The sequence below is a fragment of the Pan troglodytes genome, chromosome 10 (assembly GCF_028858775.2).
Source record: "Pan troglodytes isolate AG18354 chromosome 10, NHGRI_mPanTro3-v2.0_pri, whole genome shotgun sequence".
NCBI lineage: Eukaryota > Metazoa > Chordata > Mammalia > Primates > Hominidae > Pan > Pan troglodytes.
In genome coordinates, this window is record NC_072408.2 from 41,379,995 (window position 1) to 41,400,565 (window position 20,571).

At 39.9% G+C, this 20,571-nt stretch overlaps 1 protein-coding gene across 8 annotated transcripts; it reads left to right on the forward strand.

The window, feature by feature from the left end:
• Positions 1–1,057: 1,057 nt before the first annotated feature.
• Positions 1,058–18,438, forward strand: GTSF1 (gametocyte specific factor 1). Of its 8 annotated transcripts, none has more exons than XR_001707957.3 (10): positions 1,083–1,182; positions 3,452–3,496; positions 9,550–9,650; positions 11,419–11,545; positions 11,991–12,074; positions 12,543–12,606; positions 14,244–14,338; positions 14,947–15,087; positions 15,275–15,311; positions 18,241–18,438. XR_001707957.3 is itself a non-coding variant. In XM_509113.8 (9 exons), exons 2-8 carry the CDS (start codon positions 3,481–3,483, stop codon positions 15,289–15,291), a joined length of 504 nt encoding a protein of 167 aa, XP_509113.2. In that variant the 5' UTR covers positions 1,058–1,182; positions 3,452–3,480; the 3' UTR covers positions 15,292–15,311; positions 18,241–18,438. The 8 variants fall into 8 exon arrangements, 5 of the variants coding, with proteins under 5 accessions (XP_509113.2, XP_054520183.1, XP_054520182.1 ...); XR_001707958.3 differs by having other exon boundaries at positions 1,119–1,166; XR_001707959.4 differs by lacking the exon at positions 1,083–1,182 and adding an exon at positions 2,058–2,586.
• Positions 18,439–20,571: the final 2,133 nt, after the last annotated feature.

The window sequence follows — 20,571 nt, forward strand, 5'->3', positions numbered from 1 at the left end:
ATGCCTTCCCAGGTCACTTCAGGCCCCATTAATTTTTTTCCTTACAGGAATTTACAGTCTCTACCACTTTTTTTGGCATTTTTTGTACTGCTATTAAACCTTTCATCCACTTTGGGAGTCGTTTTTCTAAGCACTCTGGGGACAAGAACTGCAGCTTACACTTTTTTTCCCCAGAACAAAGCCTCACACTACGTTTGGTTTTCCCTTAACAAGTTGTAACCTTCCGACCTTCTTGTCCTCTCCAACTCTTCATTGAGCTCTCTCCCCAACTCTAAAACTCGCTTTCATCAGGCAGCAACAACCATCATCCTACCAAGCATTCTCAGATAGTTAGTGCCTTTTGAATTTTGGGATTTTACAACACATTCTAAACAAGAACAGCCAGACACAAAATTCCTGTCCTTGGTGATTGTTTTGTGGCTGCACTATCTCCTTTATAATTCCTCTTCTCTTCCCTCAAAATCTAAATTACCTTTCTATCTAGACAACTTCCACAAACAAGGCTTCTTTCTAGGCAGCTCCCCACCTCTAACCAGTTCCATCAGTCCCATTCCCTCAGGCGCCCTTTTTTTTTTTTTTTTTTTTTTTTTCCTGAGACGGAGTCTCACTCTGCGGCCCAGGCTGGAGTGCAGTGGTGCAATCTCGGCTCACTGCAGCCTCCGCCTCCCGGGTTCAAGCAATTCTCCTGCCTCAGCCTCCCAAGTAGCTGGGATTACAGGCGCCCGCCACCACACCCAGCTAATTTTTGTATTTTTAGTAGAGACGAGGTTTCACCATGTTGGCCAGGCTGGTCTTGAACTCCTGAGGTAATCGCAGGTGCCCATTTCTAAGTGCTCATCTGCCTTTTCTAAGATGGCCGCCACAAAACCCGGGGAAAGAAATGCGAGTTCTACCCTCTCAAGGCCACTGTTGTTCTGGGGGCCAGGGGAGGATGGGCCCAAAGATGGGGTGCCCAAGGAGGAGATCCTCGTGGGAAAGGGTCATCAGGGAGCTGACCCTAGGGGCTCACAGGTGAACTCCACAGCTGATCCACCCTGCCCCACACTCAGCCAGAGCCGAGACTCCCAGTCACAGGAAGTGCCGGCCCCTCGCCCCACCTCCCAACGGTAGGCGCCGGAAGTGGCCGTTGCGGGGGCTTGCGTGGGAGGAAGGTGACCGTGAGGAAGGTGTGTGTCCACCGAGGTAAGGAAAGGCATCCCGGGGAGCCTCTAAGCAATTCCTATTTTGCGTACCGGGATACCTTCACCTTCTAATATCCTCTTTTCGCTTTTCTGCTGGTAGCCTTCAGCCCTGTGGGCTCTCAATGCAGCTATTTTGGCTACCAACCGGTTTCGCTGCATTGCCCACTCGAGGGCCTCCTTGGCGCCTTTTCTATGTTTTTTTTTTAAGTTAACCACCTCCCCCACTTTATCTTATTTAGTCTCATTGATTAAGTCTCCTGTGATTTTGTTGTTGTTGTTGTTGTTTAAAGGAAGAAAAATGATTCTTTTACTAAGGCCGGAATTCTGTTAAGCGTTTAACCAGTAGCCGCCGACTACATCCATCCCCTAAACTTGATTGCTTCCGGCGTAGCTTGTCTATTTCACCGTGATCTAGTAGTAGGGAAAAGGTAAAGAATCCCGTTAACAGTTTGATGCGGAAGATACTTAAAACAGACACGGCTAAGTGATGGTACTGTGAATTCCAGTGCCCCTAGTGTACTGTAATTCGTCCTTTTGTCCGGGAAGAATAGGTTGGCTTCCTACAAGCTGCTGAATCTGGTGCTCATCACTTAAAATCAAGAAACATACTTGGTTCTTCCTTCCAAAACTCTTATTTTTAATGAAAAAGTATGAAGTAACTATGTATAAGTGAAATATATACAAAAAGACGGTGGGGATTTCTTGATCCAAACATAAATATGAAAAATATTTTTAAGACAAATTCACTAATGATTGTCATTAACAAATGGGCTCAGTAGCAAAAAAACTAGAGTTCTAGCTGATCACTTGTATTTCCTATCATAGGTTCTAACGCTGCTTATGTCACAGAATGGGGGGAGGGGTGGTGAGGAGTGTAGAATTGTGTGAGGGGCCAAAGGAGAGCATGCTCTAGAGACAGACAATTTTCAGAAGTTTCGTATGGGGATGGTTTTATATAAATTCAGGTTTTTCCCACAATAATAAATGTATTTAGTCTCAGTGCTCAATAGAAGAGATTTCTAATAGAAAAGGATTCAAACTATGAAACCATTTCTCTTTTAATGTTTCACATTCCTGTTACAGATTTGTTCTCTTGTGACTCTGTTATCCATAATATGGACAGATCTTGAGTCCTAACATTGAGAGGTTTTCCCTCAGTGCATAGAGGGAATGAGTATTAATTGGAGAAGCTTAGAGTATTGCCACTTTAGCACTGAAGATTGGGATGAGAGGAGGTGAAACCTCACTAGAAAAAGGGACAATGTTAGTGTGGCCCTTCCTGATCATGTTTAAGAAAAGTCATGAAAATGGTGAACTAGTGTTTCCAAGCATATTGGAAGGGTTAAGTGTATACTGTCTGTCAAAGACTTCCAGCATTTCCAGGTCCTAGAGAGGAACAAGACTGGTAACCTGCCTATCTGTATTTTTAAGAACCCAGGAGGAAAGCTTTATAATAGAACATTATTTCTGTGTTTATGTATAAGGGGTTTTTTGTTTTTTTAAAGACAGGATCTCACTCCATTGTCCAGGCCAAGTGCAATGGCACGAACCTCATAGCTCCTGGACTTAAGTGATCTGCCTGCCTTTGCCTCCTGAGTAGCTGGGACTACAGGCATGAGCCCCCATGCCTGGCTAAGTTTGTTTTTTTGTTTGTTTGTTTGTTTATTTTTGGGGGGGGTTGTTTTGTTTTTTGTAGAGACGTAGTCTTGCTTTGTTGCCAGGCTAGTCTCAAACTCCTGGCTTCAAGTGATCCTCCTGCCTCAGCCTCCCAGAGTGCTAGGATTACAGGTGTGAGCGACCACGCCCGGCCCTCATGCATAAGTTTAAATGACAGTATTCTTGTGGTCTTGACTTGCCCCCTCTAATGTTAAATATTATATTGATATTTATATTATAATCACTATTATATTAATAGTGTCAAACCCTAATAGATGCTAAACAGTGACAGGCACTTAAGTAATAGCACTTAAGGTAGACATCTTATCACCCAAATACAGCTTAAATTTGAACTATAGGAGTCATATTTGGTTTTTCTTAACTATTTGGTAGGCCCTAGAATTTATTCCAAGAACGTGAATTAGGCCATGATGTTAAAATGATTCCAAGAAGAATGCTTTAAAGAGAAGAAAATATTGGGGGGAGTGGGGAGAGTAAAGGTTTCTTATATTGAACTTGGGTAGTTTCAAATCCAGAAGTGACTCCACTTCTTAGGGTTACCTTTTGGTACATTTTATTTCTGATTTCCTGAATCACACTTTTGTTTTTTCCAGCACTTGGATTCAGCTTCTTCATTTCCAACATGGAAGAAACTTACAGTATGTACTCCTTGTTGCTTTTAGAAAATAAGTTAAATCATTTACATATAGTTTTATATCTGACAAGACTTTTAGTGTGCTGGGAAGAAGTCGGACTTCTCAACTGCTAAGGAGGAAAAGTCTTTATGGTATTGCCCAAATTTGAAATAAGATACTTGAAAATTAAGAAAAGAGGTATGAGAAGTCATAAAGCTTTGAAAAGGCCACAGTTAGGACACCTTTGTTAAACTATTAAATGAGGCAGGACTTCACCTTCTTGTATGTATGACACGGAGATAGTAACTTCTACTTTCTATTTTGAGGAGTAATATATAATAATGTTGATGTACATTAGTTTTTAGGATAAGAAATCTGGGAAGGATTCTTATTTCTCAAGTGATCCAGGAACCTTAGATGGCCCAAGAAATCAAAGCAGAGCCAGCACCTAGAATCATACAAGTGTAGAACCAAAAGGGACTTGAAAAATCATCTATTACAACAGAGACAACAGAACCTAGATTAATTAATTTGCCCAAGTTTACATAGTTAGGGACAGAGTCAGAACCAGAGTCTTCTATATTGTTTATACCTAGTACCCTACATGACACCACAGGCTCTGTTCTAGGCTCTGACTAAATTTGAGGAATATCTGAGTTTATGCCCGTGGATAAAACTTGTCAACAGTACCTACTTTTTCTTCCTACTTTGCTGTCTTGTTCAGAATCTCATTATAATTAAAAGTTCCAACTAAAGGATATTTCAGTCCCATTCTACCCTCTAGGAAGAGTCCAGTGGAGAGCTATATCTCCAATATACAGAAACTACATAGAAATAATCTTTATTAAATATCTAGAACACAGTAGTTCTCAAACTTGTTAACATGCAGCAGAATCACCTGGAAAGCTTGTTGAACCAGATTGCTGGGTCCCACCTGCAGATTTTCTGATTCAAAAGGTCTGGTATCTGAGAATTTGCATTTCTAACAAGTTACCAGGGTGATGCTGATCTGAGGACCACACTTGAGAAAAGGGATCCCCTGCCCCTTAATTTTTCTTAAAGTTTTTGTTTTCTTTTTTTTGAGACAGAGTCTTGCTCTGTCACCGAGGCTGGAGTGCAGTGGCACAATCTCGGCTCATTGCAACTTCCACCTCCCGGGTTCAAGCAATTCTTCTGCCTCAGCCTCCTGAGTAGCTGGGGTTATAGGCGTGTGCCACCATGCCCAGCTAATTTTTGTATTTTTAGTAGAGACCGGCCGGGTTTCACCGTGTTGGCCAGGCTGGTCTTGAACTCCTGACCTTGTGATCCACCTGCCTTGGCCTCCCAAAGTGCTGGGATTACAGGTGTGAGCCACCACACCTAGCCTTCTTAAAGTGTTTTTACTTAAGATGTGAAATTCCTGAGCCAGGTGTGGGGGCTCATGCGTGTAATCCCAGCTACTCAGGCAGCTGAGGCAGGAGGATCACTTGAGCCTAGGAGTTGGAGGTTACAGTGAGCTATGATCACACCACTGCACCCCAGGCTGGGTGACAGAGCAAGACCCTGTCTTTTTTTTTTTTTTTGAGAAGGAGTCTCGCTCTGTCACCCAGGATGGAGTGCAGTGGTATGATCTCAGCTCACTGCAACCTCTGCCTCCTGGGTTCAAGCGATTCTCCTGCCTCAGCTTCCTGAGTAGCTGGTACTACAGGTGCATGCCACAACGCCTGGCTAATTTTTATATTTTTAGTAGAGATGGGGTTTCGCCATGTTGGCCAGGCTGGTCTCGAACTCCTGGCCTCAAGTGATCCACCAACCTCGGCCTCTCAAAGTGCTGGGATTACAAGCATAAGCCACTACGCCTGGCTGACCCTGTCTCTTAAAAAGAAAAAAGAAGGCTGGGCGCGGTGGTTCATGCCCGTAATCCCAACACTTTGGGAGGCCAAGGCAGGTGGATCACAAGGTGAAAAGATCAAGACCATCCTGCCCAACATAGTGAAACCCCGTCTCTACTAAAAATACAAAAATTAGCTGGGCCTGGTGGCACTCACCTGTAGTCCCAGCTACTCGGGAGGCTGAGGCAGGAGAATTGCTTGGACCCAGGAGGTGGAGGTTGCAGTGAACCAAGATCATGCCACTGCACTCCAGCCTGGCGACAGACCGAGACTCCGTCTCAAAAAAATTAAAAGAAAAAAGAAGAAGAATGTGAAGTCCCTGTATGGTATATATACACTTATTCTTGGAAGCATACTACTCTCTATTAAATTAGAAAACAACATCTCCCCTTTCTGTCTCTTACTTCTTCGTTACTTTTTTCAGCCACATTTTTTTTCTTAAATATCACTTGGGAGTGTGTTGGAAATGGACAATCTCAGCGCTCATCCCAGACCTACTGAATCAGAATCAGCACTTTAACACAATCCCTAAGTGATGTAACACCTGGAGAGTAAGTTAAAGTTTGAGAAACACTGCCTTAGACTATGGTTTCCCAAATTGACCTGGATTTCCAGCTTAATCTTACAGATTCCTGAACATCTCTGTCTTCTCTCTTTGGACTGTACCTCTTAGCTGATGATACTTTTGTCAGGCCTAGTTCCTTATTTCCATGAAGTTTTCTCCATTTCTCACCATGGGTTCTGGTCCCTACCCAAATCTGAGTAACAGCTGAGTCTGTGCTTTTAGAGGAAGCTTGTCAAATAGACCTACTTTGTTTTCGAAAGTAAATTATATTCCCAGGAAGCCAGACAAAAATTTGTAGAGCAGTTTGATAGTATTTATTACAACTTTTAATGCACAGACACTTCAATGCAATACTCTTAGGTGTTTATCCAAGAGAAATACTCATACATTGGCCGGGCACGGTGGCTCATGCCTGTAATCCCACCACTTTGGGAGGCTGAGGTGGGCAGATCACAGGAGGCTAGGAGTTTGAGACCAGCCTGACCAACATGGCAAAACCCTGCCTCTACTAAAAATACAAAAAATTAAACAGGTATGCCTGTAATCCCAGCTACTTGGGGGGTGGAGGCACAAGAATCACTTGTACCCAGGAAGCAGAGGTTGCAATGAGCCAAGATCGCACCACTGCACTGTCCAGCCTGGGCAACAGAGCAAGACCCTGTCTCAAAAAAGAAAAGAAATACTCATACATGCAAAAAGAAGAATAAACTAGATTGTTAGTCACAGCATTGTATATAATAGTAAAAACTGGGCCAGGTGCGGTGGCTCACACCTGTAATCATAGCACTTTGGGAGGCTGAGGCAGGTGGATCACCTGAGGTCAGGAGTTTGAGACCAGCCTGGCCAGTCTCTACTAAAAATACAAAAAAATTAGCCAGGCATGGTGGCGGGTGCCTGTAATCCCAGCTATTTGGGAGGCTGAGGCAGGAGAATCACTTGAACCCGGGAGGCAGAGGTTGCAGTGAGCCGAGATTCGCCATTGCACTCCAGCCTGAGCAACAAGAATGAAACTCCATCTCAATAAAAAAACAAATCTGGAAACAATGTAAATGTCCATTAATAAGAAAATCAAAAATTTGATACATCCATATGCAGCAGTGAAATATTTCTTATATGTAGTGACTTGGAAGGAACTCCAAGATACATTAAGTGAAAAGAAAAAAAAGCAAATTGCAAGATAGAAGATAAAGGAAATGGCCGAATGTGGTGGCTCACACCTGTAATCCCAGCACTTGGGGAGGCCGAGGCAGGTGGATCACCTGAGGTCAGGAGTTCAAGACCAACCTGACCAACATGATGAAACCCCGTCTCTACTAAAAATACAAAAATTAGCTGAGCTTGGTGGTGGATGCCTGTAATCCCAGCTACTCAAGAGGCTGAGGCAGGAGAACCACATGAACCCAGGCGGTGGAGGTTGCAGTGAGCCAAGATCGTGCAACTGCACTCCAGCCTGGGTAACAGTGAGACTCCATCTCAAAAAAACAAAAAAAAACAAAAAAAACACACAGGAAATTCTGTCACATGTTATAACATGGATAAACCTTGAGGACCTTAGGCTAAGTGAAATAGGCTAGTCACAAAAAGCAAAAGACTATGATTTCACATATATGATGTATCTAGTCAGACTCACCAAAACAAAAAGCAATGGTGGTTGCCAGGAGCTGGGGGCAGTGGGGAATGGAGAGCTGATGGTTAATGGGTATAGAGTTTCAGTTTAGTAAAACAAAAAACTTTTGGAGACTAGTTGCACAACAATAGGAATATATTAATGCTTAACACTACTGAACTGTATACTTAAAATTCATTAACATGGTAAATTTTATATGTGTTTTTAATCACAGTTAAAGATTTTTGTCCCAGCTACTCCGGGGGCTGAGGCACAAGAATCGCTCGAACTCGGGAGGTGAAGGTTGCAGTGGGCCGAGATCGCGCCACTTCACTCCAGCCTGGGCAACAGAATAAGACTCTGTCTAAAAAAAAAAAAAAAAAAAAAAGATTTTTAAATCAAAAAAATTTTTTTAATCTAGAAAGCCAGGTTAAAGTTGACCTAAAGTGCTGGAGACCAGGAAGTAAAGCATTACAATGAGAAGCTCTCATTATCAACTCTGACATATGCTACTATATGGGCAGTATAATAGATATGAATCATAAGGTACCATCCAGTCTATCAGCTGCTGACATGGCCTAACATTTGCTAGTGATGGGAATGGATTAAATGAGGGGAAACTAACAAGAATTTCATCTGTAAATTCTCCCTGGTTGTCCTGAAGCTTCAGAAATATGAAACATTGCTGGTCAAGAAGAGCCTGGTTAGCATAATAAGCCTGCCTGTCCTTTAAGACTTTTCCTTCCTATTCATTCTGTCCTTCAAGTCACCTTTCTGGCTCATTTGCATCACGATCATGGTTGGCAATTTATTCCATGTTTACCACTCTCCCAGTGAAACTGTCTGTTTCAATTCCCCACTGGCTTCTGATTTTCCTAGCAGTCTCCTGGTTTATAAGCTTCTTATCAAATGTGAATTGTTTATCTTATTTCACTTTTATCATTGCCTTCAGGGGTGGCAAGAGCAATTTATTAGGTTGCCTCTTGTCTTCATAATATACCAGAATGTGCTTAACCATTTAATTTCCCTTCCTTAACCAGGCTTGTTAAAATTTGGGGCACAGCCTGGTCATCTTGTATAGCCTAAGGGTTGTTTTAAATAGCATTTTATAGGTTAGGGGCTTTCTTTCACACAGCAGTTCCATATGTCTGCAGTTGTCTTAACCTCAGGAGGTTCTGTTTTTGCACATTGTTCTATTTTTTTAGCTGGCTAATGTAGTAGTCACTAGATTAAAGAATTCTCTGTTTTGTTCTCACATGTGTTCCAAAATATGAAAAGTAAAAACTACCTGTCTGATAACAGTATTGGTTTCATTTGAGAGGTAATTAGAGTAACCAAGATTGGGAACTACTTATAGGAGTAAGTTAAAGCAGACAGATGAAAAAGAAATCTATCCACTAATATTTTTCAAGCTTCCATAAAACATATAACTGATATAGGGCAGTGCTTACCAACTTTTTTCATGTCACAGGATACTAGTAATAGATGAAGATGCTATTACTAGTATCTTCATCTAGATACTAGTAATAGCAAGTATTACTATTACTTGCTATTACTACCCCCAACTTGCCTGTGGAAATGGGGGGTAGGGGATGACTTGAACTAGCTGTGGGCCCCCAAATCAGTGTATTAGCACACTAGCAATCCATTTCAACTGCAGCATACTGGTTGGGAGGCTCTGGATAGACTAGCTAGAGAATAGGAATAACCCTGAATTAGCACTTTTAGAAAAGGAAAAGAGGATGACATTTTATTTAACTTTTTGTTTTATAATAAGAGTAACCAGCAACAAAAACAATATGTTCAGTTCAATATGAAACTGAGACTTCACCCTGAGATTTCTGGTTCTGCTGAACTTACTAAGATTCAGAAATATTTTAAATGTGTAGTCACCCTTTTTTTTAATCCAAGTTTTCTTTAGACTATATTGTTCTATTATTACAGAGTCTCTTGAAAAAATCCAGTGTGCCTGGAATGCTGTAGTTTTACAAGGGCCTGTTATCGTTTTACCTACTGAAACACTTCTGTCTTTCAGCCGACTCCCTGGACCCTGAGAAGCTATTGCAATGCCCCTATGACAAAAACCATCAAATCAGGGCTTGCAGGTTTCCTTATCATCTTATCAAGTGCAGAAAGGTAGGGTCATAATTTGCCCTCTAACACCCTCCTGAGTTCTTTTAAAAGGCCATATTTTATAAATATCAAATAATTTTATCATGTTTTAATTGATTGCCAGAATTGTTTTGGGAATCTACCTCTCTTAAATACCAACATTTATAGAAAGGCATTTGTTCATTCCTTAGGATAAATTTTTTCTTGTTTTGGTTTTCTTCCCATTAACTAGTGACAAAGAACCCTTTATAAACAGCATCTCTAGAGTCTTCTCACCCTTGGTAAAACAGACTAATTTTGGCTAACAATGAGAAATCCTGCCTGTCTTCTAAATTTGATGTATTCATCAGCCTAACAATGATTGAGTGCTATAACTCACTTTTTCTGATTATTTTGTTTAGAAATTTTAGAGCTTGAACAGCTAGAAGTTAGCCCAAGAAAAATTATTCCTAAAAATAACTGTATCTCCAAGTTTCAACAATAAACATCTTTAAAAAAATAGTAAATAACGATTTTTTTTCTGGTCACTCTTGTATAGACTTAGCTGATATAAACTACTTTCATGCTACCTTAATTGAGACATTTTGACAATGTTGTTAGAATTCTGATACAGAAGCCAAAATTCTGCTAGAATTTATGCTTGGAAAACAATTGAGGTATTTAATCCAAACTGCATACAATTCAGCTTTAACATCCTTTAAAAAGTGCTTGTAATCCTGGAAACATCATGTATCTTTGTTATTTCTCCAGCTCCTTTTAATCTCGAGAGCAAGGATCCCTTAACATTAAACCTGGACAGTATGGATCAGCAGATACCACTACAACATTGTCCCCTCTAGGCTCTCAAACATTTCCCAAATGGAGTCAAGTGGTAAAAAAGACACTATCATAACTCCCTTCTTCTAATGTTCTTAATCTTTGGCCACAAAACCTTTGTATTGAATGCCTGATACCACTTATGAAAATGACGGCGATGCCTGCAAGTTTCTCACACCTATGTATTTTTCCAGCCTTCTCCCTACTTCATATTATTTTTACTTTTCCGAGTTTCATTTATGACATATCTTTTTTTCCTAATAAATTTCTTAATTGCTGGTATATTTGCCATAGGATATAGGTGATACTAAACCCTTTGTTTTGTTTTAAAATAAGGAACTTGGTCAGCAAAGTAGATTCTATCATTTGGGTTTTTCCTTAGTGAAATAGCTGAAACGAAGGTCAAATTGTTCAGAGATTCATTTCAGGCATCATTACGTTAAGTAAGCGTCACTGTGTTAATCTGAAAAATTACTGGTTTGCCTCTTCTGCGGCTCCCTTCCAACAGCTATTTTCCAGCACTATTGTATTGCAATAGCAGGGACACTACTGCAATGCAGACTAAGAGTGTATTTTAGTGTTACTATTCATCTTGAATATCAGCTTTCAAAGACATCCAGAGAGCTCTCTCATTACGGGCTGTGCTGCCTGAATCATGTGACTCTGAGAAATAAATGGGGGAAAGATGTCGTTCCAATACCCAATCCTAAATTCATTGTTTAGCTAACAATATCTGTGTTGTCAGTCTCTACAATCATAACAAAAAGACTTATGTTTTGATGATTTTGAAGTAATTGTCTATAAAAACAATAAATAATTCCCTCTTAGTTTTTTACTCTGAGTTTACTTGTTATAGTTAAGCCAGAAGTTTATTGAGGAATTTTAGGGGAGGCATTTGTAGAATAAGGCTTAGCTACTCCCTGTTGACTTTAGTAGATCCAGAGAACTGACAGATCCCTTAATTTTGGTTCCACAGAATCATCCTGATGTTGCAAGCAAATTGGCTACTTGTCCCTTCAATGCTCGCCACCAGGTTCCTCGAGCTGAAATTAGTCATCATATCTCAAGCTGTGATGACAGAAGTTGTATTGAGCAAGATGTTGGTAAGACTTAGTATCTAAAATATTTCAGTACTGGAGGGTAGCTCCTTCAGATTTGTATTATGCTAGATTGTCAGCTTGATTTTTGGCTTTCAGTGTTTCAGAAGAACAATACTTTTCCACCTTTGAGATTTGTATCATGGCAGCAATAGGTTGTCAGATTGTACATGTCATACTGTTTTCTCTCCTGAACAGCCTGGTTCATTTTACTAATAATTCATCTAAAAATAAATCTTTTATTGCCATAAATATGGTAAACATTTTTGTTTCTGCTTTTCTTTCTTCTGTCAGCAAAGAGATAAGATCCCTCTTTTAGCTTTTATACTATCCATTTTACAGAAATAAAGACCCAACAGGCTACCCTTGCAACCTTTTAAGCTACTAGCCCCTTTGAACACAATAACTTGGCAATATCCCCCTCTTATATCCAATCTTTATTGTCTTGCAGTCAACCAAACCAGGAGCCTTAGACAAGAGACTCTGGCTGAGAGCACTTGGCAGTGCCCTCCTTGCGATGAAGACTGGGATAAAGGTGAGCTGCCTCTACATCTTTTTCTTCACAATGTCTAAATCTCAAGTCATTTGCTTAAGACAGAAGGAAGATTTTCCTTTTTTATGAACATACCATGTTGTTCAGAATGCCTTATTATTTTTATTGGGCCCCAAAACGAGCACATTTGTATCGCTGTGCAGACACGTGGAACAGCCAATCCCTCTTGATTGGAAAAAGCACTTCTTTACATCTGTTTTTTTCCATAAATTGTGTTGTACCATCTGTGTTTGATTGTTAGTAGGCACATTTATTATTATTTATGTTGCTTGTGTTTATATTCTTCAATTAAATTCTTGCTACTGTGTCACTTAGGCAGGACACTTGATCAATTTTTACTTGCTTCTGCAAAACTTAGGTGTATTATTTCCCATCTTATAAATTCAACCAACATGAACTGCTGGTGTCTTATCTAGTAGTACCACAAACTATGTTTACTTCCTTTAACAGATTTGTGGGAGCAGACCAGCACCCCATTTGTCTGGGGCACAACTCACTACTCTGACAACAACAGGTAAATGAAATAGTCTTATCCCAGCATTGCCTCCCAAAATCAGCGTGTTCTGTTACCAAGAGAAGCCACCGGAGCATGAATTGACCACTTTCTTTAACGATGTTCCTTGATGGTGGTTTAGTCTAGATATTGTTTTGGCATTTTTTCATATTTATTCCTTGATTCAAAAAGGTCATGTGCTTTGTGCCAATCATAAGGGATACAAAAATACATTATCGTTTAGCAAGGGAAACAGTAGCCCCAGACTTTCATGTGTCTTAGTTATGTTTTTTGCTAGGTTTACATTATTTTAATGCTTTGAAAAAATTCTCCCACTATACCACTTGGATCATTTTTACTTTAGGTAACTAGTGTATAGGAAAAAGCAGTCTTAAAAATTCTTTATTTGAGATTGGAAAATCCAGAGTACCTATTAGGAAAGAATATGCATCTCTTCTTCCCACTGATTTTGTATCTGATTTATTTTTTTAGAGACAGGGACTCTGTCGACCAGGCTAGAGTGTAATGGCATGATCATGGCTCACTGCAGGCTCTGCCTCCTGGGCTCAAGCGATCCCCCTGGGCCTCTCAAATAGCAAGAACTATAGGGATCCACCACCACACCTAGCTAATTCTTTATTTTTGCCCAGGCTGGTCTCAAACTTCTGGCTTCAAGTGATCCTCCCCCCTCTGCCTCCCAAAGTGTTGCTCATGCCCAGCTCTAATTGAAAACTAGATGACTTCTGGCCAGGCACAGAGTAGCTCATACCTGGAGGCCAAGGTGGGAGGATCGCTGAGGCCAGGAGTTCAAGATCAACATGAGCAACACAGTAAGATCCTGTCTCTACAAAAAAGTTTAAAAAAGAAAATAAGCTGGGCATGGTGGTGGATGCCTATAGTCTCAGCTACTTGGGAAGTTGAGACCAGAGGATCATTTAAGCCCAGGAGGTCGAGGCTGCAGTGAGCCATGATCATGCCACTGCACTCCAGCCTGGGTGACAGAAAGAGTCCTTGTCCAAAATAAAATAAAAATGAATGAAACTATTTCTCATTAACACCAATACTCAAACCTTGGAAGATCAAGTTTCAAACCCAAATGAGAATATTTCTGGTTTAGGAAATGAAGGAATAAGATGCTAGACTTCACTTTTTTCCCCAAACAGAATGCTTGTCAAATTTTTACTTTTTAACTACTGAGATCAGTAAATAATTTTAAGTGTATACTATTTTATGTGCACTAAGATAGAAAAACTTAAAATGAATTCCATTGGCTACAACTTTTAATTTTACCTCAGTTGAAGATTTGCTGCTTTTGGTTTGGTTGCCTTAGCACTTTATTTTATCTCTTATGTTTATTGAGTGAGTTGATGAGCCTGTCATACAGCTGAACAGTAGATGGCATTGCTGTTTATCTCAATTTCTAGAAAATGAAAATGGTTAGACCCATCTTAATGTCTATACAGAACAGGGAGCTTTCCAGAGAAGTAAGTGGTAATCATTCTAATTGCCGGAATGTTTTGATGGAAATGTGTTTACATTTCAGATGAATGTAGGTTGTTGTTTTTCCCCAAATTACAAAAAACACATTTTGATTATCTTACGTGTGCCTGCTTGAATGATACTGATCTGCCGACATAGCCAAATTCATCTTTTTGCAGCCCTGCAAGCAACATAGTTACAGAACATAAGAATAACCTGGCTTCAGGCATGCGAGTTCCCAAATCTCTGCCGTATGTTCTGCCATGGAAAAACAGTAAGTGAAATAGAGACAAAATAGTTTTACTCTTTTCATTGTGCTAAATACAGTTGATCTTGATTATTCAGATGTGTTCAGTCTGAACACCTTGCATTTCCATGACCCTTAAAGTGAGTGCCTCCTTAAATGTTATGCCCTAAGCACCTTACTCAGTTCACCCTATTGACCATGGTTAGGAGCAAGAAATTATGAACAGGAAAGTATAAGATCACAGAAGCCAAAAGAATATTTTCAAAATGGGGTGACCACTGACGTCAAATACCATGAGAAAATTTGGGAGCCAATAAAAAGGTTAATGATTTGGGCTAGGAGGAAGTGATCCCTGATTTCTTTCAAGGCATAATATCAGTAGGGAATTGAGATCAGAAATTGGATTGTGAGGGCCTAAAAGGAAATGAGTAGAGAGAAAATGAAAGTCATAAGTCATAAGAACCAGCATAAAGAATGGTATTCAGATGTCCTCCCCAGACTTTAGAGGTCATGCTGGGTAAACAAGTACTAAATTTGTTTCATATTACCGTCATAATGAAATTTCCACATAGAGAACACCCAAGATACTGTCATTTTTACTTAATACAAACTTTCTTTTCCAATGTTGCCCCTAGATTCAGATTCTCTTGATTTCAGTCTGTGCTACTGTTTGAGCTAATTTTTAGGTGGCTAGAGGATTCACTTTAAAACGTTTCTCCCTGGATACTTGCATTTCCCAAAAAATGAAGTCACCAAATTATATGTCAAAAGGCTTGGTAGGTAAAGGTCTATTTTCTTTTCCCATGCTCTTGAATGAAATCTGATTACTAATATTAAATTCTTCTACTTTTATATTATAATTCAGTTTACACAGGAATAAGTCATTTGTGTTTAGTAAGAATAGGGGATGGAGTGAATTTCAATTAACATGGTGTATTTATTTTGAAATATTTCTACTTGTAGATGGAAATGCACAGTAACTGAATACCTATCTCATCAAGTAAGTGTTTCAGTTTTATTTCACTGTCTCTTCAGATGGTAGCAAGATTTAACTGGACATAAAGCAATTTGGGTCCAATTTTCTTTCAGATTATGGTACCAAATTAAAGCTTTGTGTGTGCATGTGTTTTTTAAGTATATAGCCTCTGTTATGGCTTTACACTCTAATGAATAGGCATTTACTGGTTAAATTAGAATTCTGTTAACATGCCAATTTGTTTTCTCTAACATTAGTACACATTGCCTTTTTTTTTTTTTATCAAAGTTGCATTCTAGATCTATCATGCCTCTTTTAATGGACTGAGATTAATCATTGAGCTGTGCTTCACTGCTCTGCAATTCATTCCCTGTGCAGTACAGTTTAATACTCATCAAAAAATTCATACTTTTTTAATGAGCACTTAAAAGTTTTGGGTTTCTGGCCGGGTGCAGTGGCTCACACCTGTAATCCCAGCACGGGGAGACCAAGGCAGGCAGACCATTTGAGGTCAGGAGTTTGAGACCAGCCTGGCCAACATGGTGAAACCCTGTCTCTACTAAAAATTCAAAAATTAGCTGGGCGTGGTGGTGCACACCTGTAATCCCAGCAACTCAGGAGGCTGAGGCAGGAGAATCGCCTGAACTGGGAGGCAGAGGTTGCAGTGAGCCGAGATCATGCCACTGCACTTCAGTCTGGGCCACAGAGTAAGATTATGTCTCAAAAATAAAATAAAATAAAATTTAAAAAATAAAAGTTTTGGGTTTCTAAGAGTTTTACACTGTCGATCTTATCTGAGTATTTGATTTAGCAGAACCTCACAAAATCTATGTGAAGAGACCAAAATCTCTCTCACTTTTCACACATGAAGCCTTTCCTTTAGGTTACCCTATGTGCCTGTGGCAGAGCCAAGTTTGATCCTTCAAATGTCGTCTTGGCTGAGGTTGCCCAGACACATTGCTTCTGGCAAAGGGAATGTTATAAAGGCTGAGAATGGGATTATATCCCAACTATTTTGCAGTTAGTAGGCCCTCAGTGAATATTTATTGAATTAATGAATAATTGGCCTCTTGCATTCCAGTCTGTTCACTCTCTCTGAACAGTGAAACAGATAAATCTGTGAGTTAGTTTCATTTTGTAGTAAAACTGATGTTTCTTCTGGTAAGAAGCAGAAAAGAGATGCTAAAAGTTAACATCCCTTAGCTATAGACAATAATACTTATCAGTTGCTTCTAGGTACCAGCCATTTTTCCTAGTAGATTCTGACGTCAAATTGTTAAATACATTTGAAAGCCAGAAAATGGGATTTGGTCCCAGAAGGAAAAGAGATACACCAGCACTGGGGTACATCAGGAAAGCATACATTGAGTATGGTGGTATGCACCTATCATCCCAGCTACTTGAGAGGCTGAGACAGGAGGATCACTTGAGCCCAGGAGATCAAGGATATAGTGTACCATGACTGTGCCTGTGAATAGCCACTGTACTCTAGCCTTAGCAACATAGTGAGACCTTGTGTCTTAAACAAAAGCAGGGAGGGCTGGGCACAGTGGCTCACACCTGTAATCCCAACACTTTGGGAGACCAAGACAGGGGGATTGCTTGAGTCCAGGAGTTTAAGACCAGCCTAGGCAACATAGTGAGACCTGTCTCTAAAAAAAGGGGTTGGAAGAGAAGCATACATTGAACAGACCTGGATAAATGGTGAATTTTGAATTCCTCTCTGATATGCTATCCAAGGTGTCTGGCGATCAAACAATATGAATAGCTGTCTAGTAAAAATGGCTACTCTAAGATGAAAATCTAGGAGAAATTTCTGTGTCTATAACTTAAGACCAGACCCTTCTCTCCTTTGGGACTTAACTCTTTATGGTTAAACTCCTTACACACTAAAAATTTATTTTTCTGTGTAACTCCTGAGGAATCAGAAAAATAATTAGATTAGATAAGAATCCTTAAGCAGCCACAGACATTATCCTCTTAATAAAAATGAAGTTTTGGGTTTTTGTTTGTTTGTTTGTTTTTTGTTTTTGAGATGGAGTCTGGCTCCTGTCACACAGGCTGGAGTGCAGTGGCTCACTGCAACCTCCACCTCCCGGGTTCAAGCGATTCTCCTACCTCAGCCTCCCAAATAGCTGGGATTACAGGTGTGTGCCACCACGCCCGGCTAATTTTTGTATTTTTAGTAGAGATGGTGTTTCACCATGTTGGCCAGGCCAGTCTCGAACTCCTGACCTCAGGTGTTCCACCCGCCTTGGCCTCCAAATAGCTAGGATTACAGGCAGGAGCCACCACACCTGGCCATTAAGTATTATTTTCAATGCCTGTTGTTGCAGAATTCTCTAGTTTCTTTGGAAGGATACAAAAGAAATAAAAGATATGACTATGCCCTTAAGGAACTTAAGTGTGAGTGAAATGTTTTTGAATATACATACATGACAAGGGTTTGTTCACTTAGCATTTAATATGTTTTATCCTATTTATGTTTTTATCAACAACTCCACTTTTTACTAGATAAGTACCTCAGAAGCAGGTAGTATCATACCAATTCTTGTCCCCTAATTTACATTGTAAAAGCTTAAAAACTATTTTTGAACTAATGAGTAAATACAGTATGTGAGAAAAAGATCAAGATAATTGGAGTTAATCCAGAATTGTATGAATGAATCAATTTCCTGATATTCTCCTCACTTGTAAAACTCTTGACACAGAAGTGCACATTGATTTCTGTATAGAATGTTTTTAATTCAATTAACAAGTTTCTCTGTGCTCAATGGTAGTAAAGAGTTAAAGATCAGAAGGTACTTGGTGTTCTGCCATCAACAACAGCAGATTCCTCCAGCAGAACAAGATAATTTAATTGGGTTATAGTTGTGTGGCCCATTGTCAGATGTAGTTGGTGCTTTTTTCATTGAAAAAAACTAAGAACTTTTTTTTCTCCATTTACTTGCAGATGCCAGACCCTAGAAGACTCTTGCTTCTTCCTTCTACCAGTGGGTTCTCATTTTCCTCCTAATCTAATTATAGAATGGTAAACTCTCTGTGACTTTCCAAACTGACAAGCACACTTTTTTCCTCCCCCCTTGAATCCTCATTTAATGCAAGAACCCTCATACTCAGAAGCTTCCAAATAAACCTTTGATACAGATTGCTTAATAGTTTGGTCAGGTACCTGCAGCCCCAAGATCAGAGATCATGTCCAATTCCACATTAATGAACCATAATGATTTAAAGTTTTCTTAAAGGATCTAACTGAAATAGACAGGAAACTTGGGTTAGAAAAGGTAACTGTGTATTTGTGTTCTCTGACACACATGGACCAAATTCCTTTTAGTGTTTGTAGCAATGGACTTTTTCTGATCAGTGCATCTGTTTATCCATTCTCTAAGATACTGATAACATTTATAAAGCAAAATACTCCATTCTTATTTATAGTCTTTAGGACATCTTACTGCCTATTTCCAACCTAGGGTAGTTTTATTCATCTCCCCACATTCCAGCTAGAAATTGTACTAGCGGTCAATCTAAGTGTGGATTATGTAGGAATTAAGATTGGAATGGAGGGGAGGAAGTATACCTGTGGAGAAGAGATGGGCTTTCCACCTGTGTGTGAAATTTGATTAAGCTTCGGAGTTTAAATGTGTAAAGGCCCTGCTGACTGCCCTGGGATATGTGTGTAACGACTTAGATTTCTGAAACACCCAAAGCTCTGGCTATCCTAGCATCTTGTGGATTCTTATAAGGAGACTTTATAATCTCCCCAGACCAGTTTTTTGTTTGTTTGGATTATTTTTGAGTTTTGTTTTTGTTTTTTTGTTTTTGAGATGGAGTTTCACTCTTGGTCCTAAGGCTGGAGTGCAATGGTGCAACCTTGGCCCACTGCAACCTCTGCCTCCCAGGTTCAAGTGGTTCTCCTGCCTCAGCCTCCTGAGTAGCTGGGATTACAGGCATGTGACACCATGCCCAGCTAATTTTGTATTTTTAATAGAGGTGGGGTTTCTGCATGTTGGTCAGGCTGGTCTCGAACTCCCGACCTCAGGTGATCCGCCTGCCTTGGCCTCCCAAAGTGCTGGGATTACAGGCATGAGCCACTGCACCCAGCTTGTTTGGTTTTTATCAGGTTAGGTTTGGTTTTAAAAGCGTCTAGCATGGTGGGGAGGCATTTGGGATCTGGTATAGATAGGGACTTGGATGAATAATACTGACAAACATTTCCAAAAAAGATTCTCTAGCATGGTTTGAAGATGACAGATTAAAAAGAGGGAGTGGACTCCTGTGGAATACCTCCTTCCAAGAGTTTTACACAAAACAGGATTCTCCCCCTAATGAAGCAGAGCTGTTCATTTAGCTCCAATCTTTAAAAACAGGTTCAAAATAAGACCCAGCACAATAGTATTTCTGCTTCCAGCTATGTGATCTTAATAAGAAGGCTATTTCTCCTGGAAAAGGTAGTATATTAAGGAGGAAAAAATACACCTATATGTCCCCTAATTCCGGTAGTCATTTATGTTTGTATATCAGTACCTCACAACAACTTTATTTTAAAGAAGTCATATTACTGATAAATACAAAACACTTTTTTATTTTATTTTGGTGATGACAAAACAAAACTGTCTATACTGCACTTAGAACCTAGAACTCCTACCTAGTTTAGGAAAAACAAGTAATATGAGTTTCATTGCAAAGAGCTACTCCAATACAACTCAACAAAGGAATTAAATAGAAATTAATTTATTCATGGGGCTCAGTGTCTTATGCCTGTAATCCCAGCGCTTTGGGAGGCCAAGGTGGGCGGATCACTTGAGGCCAGGAGTTTGAGTCCAGCCTGGCAACATAATGAAACCTGATCTCTACTAAAAATGGCAAAAAGTTAGCCAGCCATGAGGGTGCGTGCCTGTGGTCCCAGCTACTCAGGAGGCTGAGGCATGAGCATCGCTTGAACCCAGGAGCTGGAGGTTGCAGTGAGCCAAGATCGCATCACTGCACTCCAGCCTGGGCAACAGGGCGAGATTCTGTCTCAAAAAAGGAAAAAAAAGAAAATAGTTAATTTGTGCTTCTTAACTATTTAAAGGGTCAAGGTAAGCTAACGTCTATCATTCATGAAAAATATTTTGTTATTTTAGGGGGACATCTCTTTGCTCATGACTACTAGGACATAATCACAAAACATCTGACCTTTTGGAGTGTGAGTAGCACTCACTACAGGAGAATGCCTGCCTGTGTTGATTTTGTTAGCTCACAAAATAGTTCTGTTTCTTTTTTTTTTTTTTTCTTTTTGAGACGG